Source organism: Etheostoma cragini, chromosome 22, assembly GCF_013103735.1.
Source record: "Etheostoma cragini isolate CJK2018 chromosome 22, CSU_Ecrag_1.0, whole genome shotgun sequence".
NCBI classification, from domain to species: Eukaryota; Metazoa; Chordata; class Actinopteri; order Perciformes; family Percidae; genus Etheostoma; species Etheostoma cragini.
In genome coordinates this window covers 8,694,145-8,707,801 of record NC_048428.1, presented here as the reverse complement: position 1 = coordinate 8,707,801, position 13,657 = coordinate 8,694,145, and the positions used below count along the sequence as shown (strand labels likewise).

Genomic DNA, 13,657 nt, shown 5'->3' with positions numbered 1-13,657 from the left:
CCCCCCCCCCCCCCTCCTATGCAGCTTTGATGTATCTAAAAGCTAACAGAGTTTGTAAGTAAGATTTTGCAAGGGAAAGTGTTGCATAGCCATGGGGTTAAGCCCCTCCCCCCGCCCCCATCTTTCATTCCTAGTGAAGTCCCTGTTGACCGTTAAACCATCTCCATTAATACAAGGCAGCGGACAATGTAGCTATTAAGATACATTTACACATTTCAGCCAAGAGTCTTTTTCTGTGATCCAGAGAAGAAAAAAACATTAAGAGGCTGGACTGTGACACAAAATGAAAGAGTTGTAGCCTTTGTCAAACATCCAGTGACTCAGTTGTTTCTTAGCAACCTGCCTGGCCCAACCTGTCTGTGTCTGTTGAGCACACTTAATAGACACAAGCTGAATACCAGCAGAGAAGAAGAGGGAGGAGAGGAGACCGGGAACCCCCCTCAGAAAAAAAAACCTCAGGCCCGGCCCAGTGCTGGCTTTGCGGGCTGGTTTTCCAGCTGTTTCTAGCTCCATGTTTGCAGCCTTCGTGGCTGTCTATACCGTGATCAGCTATAAATCTGCTTTACCTTCCCCCACTTAAATAAAGAAAACCAAACATAAGGAGACCTGACTGCTCTCCTTGAAGAGAAAAACAGCTCTCAGCATGCCTCCATAAATGAGAGCTTTGTCACATTGAAAGTGAGGAGTGGTTGGGTTGATGCAAGCAGTGGGGGCACATAACCTTCACCAAACACTGATAGATGAACTCAAAGCAGTATGTGTGTTCAGAATAAGCTCTCCCTTTTTATCCCTCCTCCTCTCCTTTCCTCTACCTCTCACCAACTCACTCAGGCAGCCTCAGGTAAAGTTACGTCATAGACCTCGACGTAGGTGAAAACATCATTAAACTCCCTCTTCCCTGCAGCAGAGACAGTTGAACATCTGGTATGTCCATCTTCCCACTGTCAAATACAGAACTTTTAGGTAAAAAAGCAGGATGACATAAAACACCCTGGCTCCGTTCATTCTGCTCATATTTTCCCATGTTTCACTGTTTCCTATTGAGCAATCAGTTTGGAATATGGCTCGCGGAACAAAGCTCGCCCTACTTTCCACATAAGCAATGTAATAGTGGCTCCCATAACGGAAAAAAACGTCCAAATTAAAGCTACATTCACAGAACCTTAAGTCCTGGTGTCCAAAACAGTCAGTTTCCATTTCTATTATTTGTGTTCCTATATTGTTTGATTCATGGTCCAAGTTTTGGATTAAGTCATCAAAGCTTTGTTTCTACTCTAGATTAACCAAATGTTCTTCCTGCAAGTTCCAATTTGATACTAACAGGGTTTCAAACTGGGTTTGAATATGCTGTCATCCCCAAAATGTTCAGTTTTCATCCAGCAGTAGCGGACAGCCAGTGAACATGTTGTTGTGCTTGCATAGCAACACATCTGTACCGTTGATCTACAGTGCTGCTCCCCTGGAACCCCTGATTAAGTTGACTAAAAACAAGATAATGATCCCTTGGCGTTAGGAATTAACATAACCCCACATCATCACGTACCTTTCACTATACCTAAAGATTGTTATTGAGAGATGATTTTATGGAAAGTACCCCATGCCAATCTTTAGGTATGGTGAAGGGTATGTGATGATGTGGGGCTAATTTAATTCTGTATTTTAAGGAAGAAAATGTATTAATTTAAAATACATTATTCATTCAGAAAGACAATTGGTGTCTTTAATGGTTGGATTTTTCCTTATTTTTAAATTAAGGCAATAAGATCAATTTCCAAAAGAGAATTTTTTGTAATCCTCTTTTTAGTCAACTTAAGCAGGGTTCCTATACTCATGAGCAGCAGTAAGCATTTTTGTCATACCAAAGCCTATATTTAGAAAGCATATACAGTAGGGATGGATTTACTTATGATTCACCCAGTATCAAGTCCTGAAATGGAATATATACAGTATATATATATATTTTTTAAATGACTAAACTTGAGGCTGAACAAAGCACTGCAGCCTACCTTAAAACATGTTGAGAATAAATGACTCCGTTTCTTCTCCTATCATTACACACTCATGATTACACAGGATAAAGTGAGTTACATCAAATGAACACCCACGGACGGTGCAACAGTGAGTCACAAAATGTTAAGTGTGTGTGTGTGTTTGTGTGTGTGTGCGTGACACAGATTGAGAGGCCTTCCACCAACTATGCTCTATTGAATCTGAACACATGACTGAGGGAATTCCAGCACCGCTCTGCCAGATATTTTCCAGGAGCAGCAGATGAGCCAGCACAATACTCATATGAGGGATGACTGTGTGTGTTCATTAAAGTCATATTCTTTTATCTGTATGACGTTAAGTGATGGTGACTCAATCATAAGTCAAAAGTGTTGTTTGTGCGACTGTGGATGAAAGGAATGTGAGAGAGACAATTATAAACAAAGAAGAAGAAAAAAAGATATACTGTATATGGGACATAAGGTGTACATCCAAACTGATTTCTAAGAGGCTTTGTACCATACATTAATAATTCGTTAAGCGTGCTTTAAGCCTAGCGATGCTTGCAGAATCTCAATGTTGTAAGAAAGCAAAGCTATGGGGAAAAAATTATCTGCAGTATTACATAACTCTATAGCTACCAGGGGCCATAGCATATCAACTATTTCCCTCTGTGCCTACTACTGTGACCTTCCAGCTGCTGACACACTTTTAACTCAGGCTATGGTGAAATTGATGAGTGTCAGTGGTTGAAAACCCCTGCTGACAGTTTAACATCAGTTTAAAAACAAATAATAGTCTATGGTAATGTTGGACAGAGGTTTCCAATATATTCACGTGAGCCTCCCATATAGACTCACAACTGTCAGAATCTTTGTAGGAAACCCCCCATCTTAGGAGGATTTTCCACTGCTGACTTGATATGGTGGAGACACAGGCAGCTGGAAGAACCCAGAACAGAAGCCTTCAAGGACTCTTGGAGGTCCTAGGACCCCAGTTTCTAAACTCAGATTGCTCTAGGAGACCGTTAACGCATTGAGCCAGCTGATTGCCTGGGACTTAATGTAAAGACAATTTCACGCCAATGAATACATACGTCATAAAGCTCTGTGACTGGCACACAGGCTGAGTGACGTGAATAGCTATTTATGCGTGTTGTCAGTGTGCATTAGTATTTTCCAGGAAGCTCCGCAACTGAAAGCTAACCTTAGACAATTTTTGACAGCAAAACACTGCTCTCAGATAAAATGACAGTTATAAGGACATTGGAGTAAAGACAAGAAAAAAAAGAGCAGTGAATGTAGCATTACGTATCACCACCACCCAGCCCCAAGCTCTTCCTCTTCGCGCTACAATGCGGAGCGGAGTGAGAGACAGGCAGACAGCAGCGAAACAACCCGCCTTTACCCCACTCACCTCTGGAAGATATTCCACAGAAAACTCTGGTCCGGAGGCGCGTTGATGTGCGGGGGAGCTCTGTATGGACTGTGATACGCCATTTTAAAGGGAATGCTCTGTCAAAATTGAGCAAGTAACACCGACAGACTGTATTTCCTTCTGGTGTAGTTTCTTTACTAAGCCGATTCAGACTCAAGTCCACCCGACGTTCACGTTGAACGTTCCTGCCAGCCTCCTCGCGCACAGAGGCGTGGCCAGTCAGTCAACGTTTCCCATAAGGAAGGTGACGTCACGTTTTGTTTTTTTTACACTCTTTAGTAAAAACATTTTAACTAATGGTAATATTATAATTAGGCTAGCCTTACCAAAAGTGATGTTAAAATTAGAAAACAAATATTTAACATTTCCTCTTCCTTCAGAAGCGAAGAGAAAGGCTTTTTTTTAGTGAAATTAATAAAATATAAAACACACCTCCAAGCTATAGTCATGTGTCCCTGTGGTTATTTCTCATCTATTCTTTGACAGATGAGATACGTTTGTCATTTTTTAGTAGTTTTACTATCAAAATCTCCCTTTTCCTCCTATAAAAATATGTATGATAAAACGTAACTATTTCCATACTTTGTTAAGCTGATTTGTATTGGTAGACCATAGACTGTATATATATTAATCAATATATCTATATCTATAGTCTATGTGGTAGACGAAGAATAGCAATGTTACCACATTATCAAATTACTGCAGTAAGTAAACTCAGCATGTTCAGCATTGTACACATTAATATTAACGGTCTATGATTGTACAGCAAGTATTAGCAACTCAAAGTAAAAGTAGTCACTAAGCAGAATGTCCCCAGCTGTGAATTATTTTAATTGTTGAAATATTAGTTTTGATGATTAAACCCAGTTACCCAAGTAGACAGTACTTGAATAATATTAAATGTAGCCTGTCTTCCACCACTGCTAAGTATGTCACATAATACTAATTGCTGATATTTTCACTCATGGACATAACTGTCAATATAAATCAGAGTTAGAAAAGGATTTTTTGATTTATAACATAACAAATGCAGAAACGAATATGTACATATAACTGTTCAACATGAAGTAAAAAAAAGAAGTTGTATCTATCTCAACCCCCAACTTTATAAAGCACTAACACCACTTAAAAGTAAATGTTCCACCTTTCCTTGAATGCATCACGAGTGTTTATTTTCAATTTGATAAATCTTTCAAACTGATTGGTCCACTGTAATTTTGGAGCGGGAAAGTCTTGGCGCAACAACAGACGGTCTAGCTAGTCTCCTTGGTGCAACTCAACAGGCTTTTAATATTTTGCCATTACTATAATATAAATAAATTCCATTTTCTTTTACGTATCTGCTAAAAAAAGAAACATGTTTTACTACCCAGATGTCCTCCATCGCCATACTGGATGTTTTGCCACAATCTGGTAAGCTAGAAAATATGGTAAAATTGGCCATTGGATATGGTCTAATTTAGCTAGCTAACTTACTAGCTAACATACCGCAAAAACTCTTAACCACTGTTACATTACAGACTATTCTGTCAGCAAAGGTTTCATTTTTATCCACATTGTATGTATGTGTTCTGTTATTCAGGTTGGCAGCCACTAAAGGAATCAGGATAACTCGCAGAGAGCTTCTCAAAGTCAATGTCAATCGAACATGGTAAGAATGGCTCTAGTGTTAGCTTAATGTTAGCTACCTTATCTGTCTGTGTTGTGTCACCAGGAACTTAGGCCAAATAAAAATACGAGTTTCATTTCTGTATGACCTTTATATCTTATTAGTTTTTAGTATATTTTTCGTTATCACCAGTTATTAATGTCTCATTTAACGTTATTACTTTGAATTGTAATTATAATTGCATAAATGCATCTTTAGCAAGCTTGCTCTCAATCATTCTGTGGCCTAACGTTAGTTTGGTGTAACGTTAAAGGTATTCTCATCTCCTAGTATTTAACCAGTAGAGCATTGGAACATGTTATATGTTGTTACAGCGGAGACATTTTGGACTATGTGAGAGCTAAGGTTCCTCCACCGCAACAAAACCTCCCGAAGCCTCGGTTCTCTCTCTACCTGTCCTCTCAGCTGCAGTATGGAGTGATTGTAGTCTACCACAGGCAGTGTGGCTTCCTGCTCGGTAAGGGAAACCAGAAAGAACTGAAACACCAGTTATTACTCTGCTCCAGGCTACATTGTCTACACACGATATACTTTCATATATTTTTGCTAGAAAAAAAAAAACAGTAGGGGTGGGGGGGAAATCGATGCAGCATAGTAACGCGATATTTACAGTGGCATTACTATATCAACACTTTTTTAAATATACATAATTTTATTATATACTGTATGTGTTGGTCAGTTTGTCTGCTTGAGAATCCCATTTTGCCAAAATAATTTGAAGTGATATGAACAAACAGAGAAATGTATCTTGTTGACAAAGTTTCCTTTTGGGGACATCATCTGAAATTGGGAAAAATTAGAAGTTGGGAAAAAAAGGTAATAAATTGCAGTATATCGCAGAATATTGCAATATGTATGAAATCGCAATAATATTGTATTGTGGTGATATTATATCAGGAGGTGTCGAAGATTCCCACCCCTATAAAACAATAGAGGCTTTACTTTTGTATTCAATATGAAACCCACATAGTGTACATTCATTTACTGTGGCAGAACTTTATAACGTGGAAGTTATTTCCAAGGTCAGGCAATAGAGTAAAGTAAGTTTGGCTAACACAAGGGAATCATTTTCTAGCTGCTTTCTTATACATTTGCATAAAATACAGTCGCTATGCATGATGATCTTTAGTTCAACAGTCAACAATATTTTCTGCTCAACGGCATTCTAAGGTAAGCTCCGGTAAAATGTGAAAACAGACAAAATGTCTCTGTCAGTTGCTAGACTAAATGTAGAAATCTCTTTCTTCGCTTTCAAAAATCCTTGTGGCAAGTCTGATTTAGAAGCAAATTTAGAGCTGATGAAACCAATATCATCAAACCCAGTGTCTCAGCAGTCTGTAATCATCTGGTGTGAAATTACACCCTGACACTGATATTGCGTTCGACAGATTCACAATCATGCTGTTGTCATGGTTGATGAAAACAGTGAATTACAATGCATAATGATACGCAGGAGGAGAAGCCAAGAAAGCATTCACTGTTGGTTGTCTACAGTATTTCCTTTTATCACTCAGTAGAATAGAATAGAACCTCCCAAAGCTGTCGCATACAATTGCGAGTACATAATATGTTAATGCTGTATTTCATATGCATGGCTTGGTGGAGTTTGTTCTCTCAATTTTTATTATTTGATCTTTTAAAAATGTGAATTTTCCAATGTCTTATTTCTGTTAGTCCAGAATAGGGTGTGGATTTCGATGCATAATAAGCTTTTAAGTGACCTTAACAAGACCCATAGTGAAAATACCATTCGATGACTACTTGTTCCCTTCATTGCCTTCTCCTTGTGTGAGGAGAAGAGCCAGAATGGTCGTATGGTCACCTACATTAGGAGTACGGGATGAGGATTTGCTTGCTATGGCAGCTATTTTAGACATTTACTTAAATGTGACACTTCTGTTTCTGAAGGAAATAACTGCACTTTATGACGTTTGTGTGAAAACCTATAACCCCTTTTCTATGTTCCAGAGGAGATTCAACAGATCATTGACCGTCTGCTGCGCTCTAAAAAATGCATTAATATCGACATGGTTGAGCCTGACAGGTCTGCACACTCACACACAACATGTTTTATCATCAGTGGAAGAGTGTTTTGACTTGGGCGTCTAACATTTTAAGCTGTGCAAAGGTTGTACGTGTTTTGGAAAGTCTGAGCTCCAAAGTGTCTGGTAGAATATTTATGTGGGAGATTTTTGGGGGGAATAAAGACTGCGAAGGAGATGGTGGTGTTTTATTGACTGACTAATGGACTAATTGAGCTACTTTCATGCGAATGGCTTCATAAATTTTGAATAAGCCGCTGTCAGAGCAGGAATATACAAGCTCTTGTCTTGCTCTGTGTTAATCTTATTCTAGTAGTTTTGATTATTATTTTATAAGTCCATGAAACCAACAGCACAGTTAAAAGGATGCATAGTGTTGCATTAGCCTGTGCAGCACTGAACACGTGTGGTGTTTAAATATTTTGATTCCTAACATTTGCATGTATCACACTCTTCATCTGGCAGGTTGGCCTTGAATGTGCCCGACAGCCTGTACGGGATGGAGGAGGCTGAGGGAGCTCAGGACCCCTTCTTTGGTCTCATGGCATCACACCAGCTGCCCAGCCCCTATAAAACATACCAGGTACATTAACCATACCGCCCTACACTGCATGTGTTGGTGTGGCTCTCAAGTTTGAAATACGGCAGGCAATCTACACAGGGGGAGTAGACTAATGTCTGTTTCTGTAGTGAAGCACAACAAAACTCAACAAATGTCAAGTCTGCCTGTATAGAGTCGGTATCCTGCACTTTATATCAAAAATTCACTCTGCAAACATGAGCTGGCTGGATGGATGTAGCAGTGTTAAATACAACTGTTATAATCATAGTGGTACAGTATTTACCATGACCCATGGTGGTAGTAGTTGGAGGTAACCCAATAAACTACGTATACAGTACATAACAAACTTGACACAATATACTCTATATTAAGTACACAAGACATGTACTCTGTACTCTAATATACAAAACTGTAGATGTCTCGGAGAACCTGCAGATTACTCAGAACACAGTTAGGTCATAGTAAGTAGGATCTGGCCACATTCAGCACAAATACTCAGCTGCAACAAGTGAGTGTTTCTAACAACACATCGAGCTAATACACCCATACCACAGCGATCTAAAGGAAATAACTTAGGCTCTCCACAGCTGCATATTATCACCTGATAAACTATGCTCTTGTCATGTTACTTTTCAGGGTTTTCTCCACATGTGTTTTTCGACACCTACCTCCTAAATTACAAATCTACAACATCTCAGCTTTTTCTGCTCATTGTCAAATCATTGATAAATCATAAACGGCCACAAGTGAGTCATTATGTCTTGGCCTTGAACACAAGTCCAGATCTAACATTCTAACACTGCATATGTGGAATATCCCTCCATACTAGCCATTGGTATTGTTACATGTGAGAGAGTGATGCACAACGTAACACATACTCGGTCTCTGTGCTGTAAATGGCTGAACTTTGCCCTCCTTGTGATCTTTCTCTGCAGCCTTATGCTTACATGCAACACATTTTGGTCTCAACAAGGCCGTTTTCTTTAGGCTCAGTGCAAACTCTGGAATGAAATGAAAACTAAATCTGTTTCAGTATTCTGCCTGTTATATAATATTAATAATAATTATATAATATTTGTCATGTATATTTCTAGCCAATGTTGGCAACTGGAGAGGCAGGTTCACAGCACTCCCTGGGGCCCAGTTCCTACACTTCACTTGACACCGAGGGTGAGTCGGACATTTCAACCTTTGAAAGACTTTAGCTGTGTCCCATTTTAGGTGTGGCACCACACTTCAATACCAAAGATATCATAATTCCTTTGAAAGACACCTCATCTGAAAATGGGACACAACTTACTCTATGACAATGATAGTTTCTTGTTTTGTGACACTTGGGATTATGTACCTTGAATAAACCTACTTTAATTAAGAATACAGATAATTATGATTTGTAATAGTGGTTGTGGCAACATGCATGTTTCCAGTCAAGATAATTTCACAATCTTCAAAGGTTTTAGAAATGGGTCGGTTAATTGGCTTAGATTCCATGAATAGATTTTCTTCTAAATATAAACTTCTGACACAGAGAGGTTTCTATTTCCATTCCTGTTAGGAAAATTCTGAATACATTTCATGTCATCAGCCACTTAATCTTATCTTATCTGCACATGTTCAATTAAAAAATGCATCAGTCCTAGCCTAAACCCAGGCCTAGATTTGGATATCCTGTCTGTTTTTCTTTGTGCTCTAGACACTTGAATGACAGCTCAGCTAGTCTCAAATCCAAATTCCTTCTGCTGTGTCCAACCAGGTTTCAGGTCGCCTCCAGCTGCCATCTCCCTGAGAGAGAAGGAGCAGTTTGTCATCACAGCTGCTGAGGTAAACTTCCTGTCACAGTCCAGGCTCAGGAAACCTCCCAGTCATCATTTTAGGTACATCAGGTGTCCTGGTGAATCCTTGAGCTGGGATGTGGACTATGTTCCCACAACAGCTTTAGTTAAGGTCTTTGTCACAAGTTTAGCTGCTCGCCCTGTCAGCAATATTCTGAATTACATATTGTGGTGCTGCAGAGACGTCCCATCCTACAAATCTTATCCTAATGACTAAAGGGGGAAAAAATCCTTGTTTGGTACAGATCGTTGCAAAAAAATCGCACTATAATTTAATTTGAATAATTTTCAATGGAAATGAGAATAATGATACAAAAATGACCATTTCCTCCAATATTGTGGATCATATTGCAGTATCGCAATATCAGTCAAAATAATCACAATTAGATGTTTCCCTCACATTGTGAAGTCCTAGTATATAATTCTATTTTATTTTTAAGATTATTTTCGAGAAACAGTGGATAGAAAAGAAAGGGGGAGAGAGATGGGGGATGACACGCAGCAAAGGGCCGCAGGTCAGAATCGAACCCCGGCCACTGCATGACGCAGCCTACATGGGGTGCATGCTCTTACTGGGTGAGCTAGAGGCCATCCTTTTTTTTAATTTTATTTAATTTTTTTAAGTAGACTTATAGTTTGCTCTCCTGATGTCAAACATGCGTCTCTGGTAGATGTTTGTGAATGGTCGCACTTTGCAAACACCGCCTCTTTTACGTGAACACGCATCGCTGGATTGGGAAACCCTGGGTTGGTTGAACTGGTTGTTAACCATCTTCGTGACACAGCTTATGTGCAACTGCAGTTGTTAGGTTAGGTGAAGCCAGGCAACTGAAATAAATCCAGGGCACGTTGATCTTGATTTGGAGTACAGGCCTCTGATGCCTAACTGATTGTCCCGAACTCACCTCTCAATGTCCACAGTGCTTTAAAGAAGGCAGAGTTCTGTTATGATGTGGTATGACTCCAGTAAGTCTGAGTCCAACAGCATCTCTACACACTGTTAGGGCTCCTCATTGTGTCACTTAGGGACTCAGCTGATGGAGACAATGTTGGCTTGATATGATCTGACTTAATTACATCAGCCTGCACTCACAGTTGTCCACACAGAGATATGCTGCTCACAAATCTGTTGTTGTCCTCCCCCCCCCGCGCGCACGTCTGCCCCTTGGTTTTAGTTGAGTAATTTATTTATAAATGCTTTTGTTCTTGAGGTTCCTGCATTTTACTGCTGTTTTACATTACTTTACTTCCATTATTTATGACTATGGACACACACATGGTGTTGGTTTTCTATCCTCTTCTATTTATTCTTTAACTTTGTTGTTTGACTTGGGTCCGTCTCTAATTGTCTCTCTCCTTCTGGATCAGTATTTTGAGGGAGATGACCTTCCTGAAGCCACAGCCAGAGAGATTGACTTGTTGATGGACCAGCCTGACCAGTTCCGTGGAGGTGTGTGCATTGCATACGTATCTTTGTGTTGAAGTTGTTTAGGATGATGTCATTTGTATTAAATTTAAAGATGTGTGAAGTGTGTAGTTTAGGGATTCTAAAACGTATTACTCTATGGTCCCCATCTGATTCTTGCTCAAGGTCTGAGGTCCAGAATGATTGGCAATAACAATAAAAAACATTTACTCAACTCACTTATAACTTTCCAGCAACATACAACTGATTGATACTGATTGATAACTTTACATTTGGTAACTGCAGTGCTAGTTGGGTTTTACGTGTGGAAGGAGAAATCATTACAATACAATCTCAGTGTTTAGTCCCTCGCCGCAGGACTTTGTACGACTGCTTACCGCCGCAGCAGCCTGCCTGACTTGAACAACACTGCCCACTGTTCTTGCAAAGACAGCAAAAAAACAACACGTCAGTCGCCTGTGTTCAGTTAGTTATATATTTGTTTTAGCTCTCAATTCAACTCCTGCATTAAAAGCGCAGTAAGAGAGTAGAGATGGAAACAAACCACTCTCGTCAATAATGTGTTGTCATTTCACGGTTACTACGATTTTTACAGATGAGTTTGTTTTGGGGAAATGGGTTCACTGAAGTTCTGTTTCTTTGTGTCCATGTGTTGTGTCACATTGTGACACTGTGCGTAATGTTTGTTAAACAGAAGTGGAGGACCGGCAGACAGACGTGGGAGCCATGTCCTCTATTGATCTGTGAGTCTTTTGTGATTGTCAGTCCTCAACAGTAGCGGCAGAGCTCAGGGTGTATGTAAGCTCTATAATGATATACCAGTCTGACGCTACAACATTGCCACGTCCTGTAGTTTCAAGAAAGATTTAAAATACACTGCAGTAAATCAGTATACTAATATATGTATTTGTAGGTTAAAATGTAGTTTTCTGTTCATACTGTGTGTGTTGTATCCAGGCTGAAGGAGACGTTGCTGGGAGCAGAGCAGAGTGTGTGGCTGCCAGGCGAGGAGTCGGCTTGCCCTGTTGAGCGTCCTCTGGCAGCTAGAGACTTTGAGATGACTCCGCTGCAGGTTGCCATGCCATCAGAGGGAGACAGAGCAACAGAAGGTTCCTATGAAGTGGTGAGACATGGGTGATGCTGTCTGTTCACGGGTTTCTTCAGCATTGGCTGTGTATTGTGCAAAATGGAAATAGTGAACGATTTACAGTGTGTCCTGAGTGTGAACAGAGTTATTTGCACTAAGTGTTGTACTCCTAACAAGTAACATGTTTTAGAGACACCCTGTCATTTCATTCGCTCTAACTTTAATTCATTCATTTTACTTTGTCTTTTATTAAGTGCCTACATGGAAAATACAAACTATTAAATCCAATTATACTGCATTTCCTTTAAAAAATGTAAATGTATATTCCAAATACATGACATCATGTCCAAAGTGTGACGTGTAGGAACCACGGAGGTGGCAGTGACAAGGTGTTGCTGTTGTGACTGTTGGCATCAACCTTGAATAGCATTCCACAAAGTGACTCATGAGCAACCAGTTTCGTTTTGGAAACAAGTAATGGAAAGTGTGTGTGTGTGTGTGTGTGTGTGTGTGTGTGTGTGTGTGTGTGTGTGTGTCTTCATAATTTCCAGTTTGTGAGCTGGAGTGCGATGTCCTTTAATAGAACCAACGCTGTGTGTTTCTCACTCTGCCCTCAGGTGGGGGTTCCTCCTCTCAGGAAGCCCGGCGGACGTCGCAGGCGTCAGCTGGTCTTTGCCGACCCTCAGGTCCAGATATCGGAGAGGGCCATGAAGGAACAGATCACCAACCCTCTGGTGGAGACACTGGAACTGGTACAGAAACACACTAAGATGTGTCATACAATGTATGTATCTGCCAACGGGTACTTTTTTTTAGTATCACCTCCGTCGAGGTTCCGAGCGAGCTGAGGCGATGCCAAAAGTTGACGTGAAAACCTGCAGACTATTGATTGGCCGCCAGTTTCTTTGTGTCTTCAGACAACGGCCACATGCCGAGAATCAAGAGCAACATACCTTCGACGTTCAGTGTGTGCGTTGTGTTAGGTCACGGCAGTTTCCTGCGGTGGCGCTATGACGACGAGCCACGCTAAGGCGGTACTAAAACCTGCAGTGGAAAACGGAGGTGTCGGGGCGTCGAGTCGAGCTGTTACCAGCAGTGGGAAAACGCTACGTGGATCCGCCCGCTCAAATTGCAATATTTATGTTATTAACGTATTTCCGCAATTTGAAGTGAGGTTTGGATCCCTTGTAGGCTAATGTGCACCACATTCTGCTTCCTTTTTTTTCTCTGTTCTCAGTTTCTGGAGTTATTTAGGCTGTTTGGTGATCTCACCCACATACCAGCAGATTAAAAACAGCCCGTTTTCCCCTGAACACACATACACAAAAACTATTCCTGAAGCTAAATAAACTCTATTTAGACACATACGTAAACACTGAAGAGGATCAAGGGTTCACTGACACTGACCAATTGAATTTTCAGTCTTTGCCAATCTGTAATCAGAGACTTGCCATCAAAGTGTCTTCTCAGTTAATTAAACTCCACCTCTCCAGTTCTCTTCCTGCTCTCTAAGCCCACTGGGATAGCACTCATTGATATTATTGCCTTCCTTTTTCTTACTCATTTCTTTAATTTCCTTCGAGGCATCATCATTGGCTTTTACCTCTCTCTCT

The 13,657-nt window shown here is 40.3% G+C and overlaps 2 protein-coding genes across 5 annotated transcripts in view; one reads left to right on the top strand and one right to left on the bottom strand.

Moving 5' to 3' along the window:
• The window catches only part of pdcd6 (programmed cell death 6), a 15,705-nt gene extending 12,061 nt beyond the window's left edge, over nt 1-3,644 (bottom strand). For both annotated transcript variants that reach the window (XM_034862699.1, XM_034862700.1), the window contains exon 1: nt 3,406-3,644. In XM_034862699.1, the coding sequence (XP_034718590.1) occupies nt 3,406-3,488 (83 nt within the window). In that variant the 5' untranslated portion in view covers nt 3,489-3,644. The remainder of the gene's footprint in view (nt 1-3,405) is intronic.
• A 993-nt stretch (nt 3,645-4,637) lies between these two features.
• rec8b (REC8 meiotic recombination protein b) overlaps nt 4,638-13,657 on the top strand; it is a 12,279-nt gene continuing 3,259 nt past the window's right edge. For 2 of the 3 annotated variants that reach the window (XM_034862297.1, XM_034862295.1), the window contains exons 1-11: nt 4,638-4,839; nt 5,009-5,077; nt 5,410-5,552; nt 7,064-7,139; nt 7,603-7,720; nt 8,794-8,869; nt 9,453-9,520; nt 10,900-10,981; nt 11,652-11,700; nt 11,915-12,080; nt 12,662-12,796. In XM_034862297.1, the coding sequence (XP_034718188.1) occupies nt 4,784-4,839; nt 5,009-5,077; nt 5,410-5,552; nt 7,064-7,139; nt 7,603-7,720; nt 8,794-8,869; nt 9,453-9,520; nt 10,900-10,981; nt 11,652-11,700; nt 11,915-12,080; nt 12,662-12,796 (1,038 nt within the window). In that variant the 5' untranslated portion in view covers nt 4,638-4,783. The remainder of the gene's footprint in view (nt 4,840-5,008; nt 5,078-5,409; nt 5,553-7,063; nt 7,140-7,602; nt 7,721-8,793; nt 8,870-9,452; nt 9,521-10,899; nt 10,982-11,651; nt 11,701-11,914; nt 12,081-12,661; nt 12,797-13,657) is intronic. The other variant, XM_034862296.1, reaches the window with a different exon arrangement.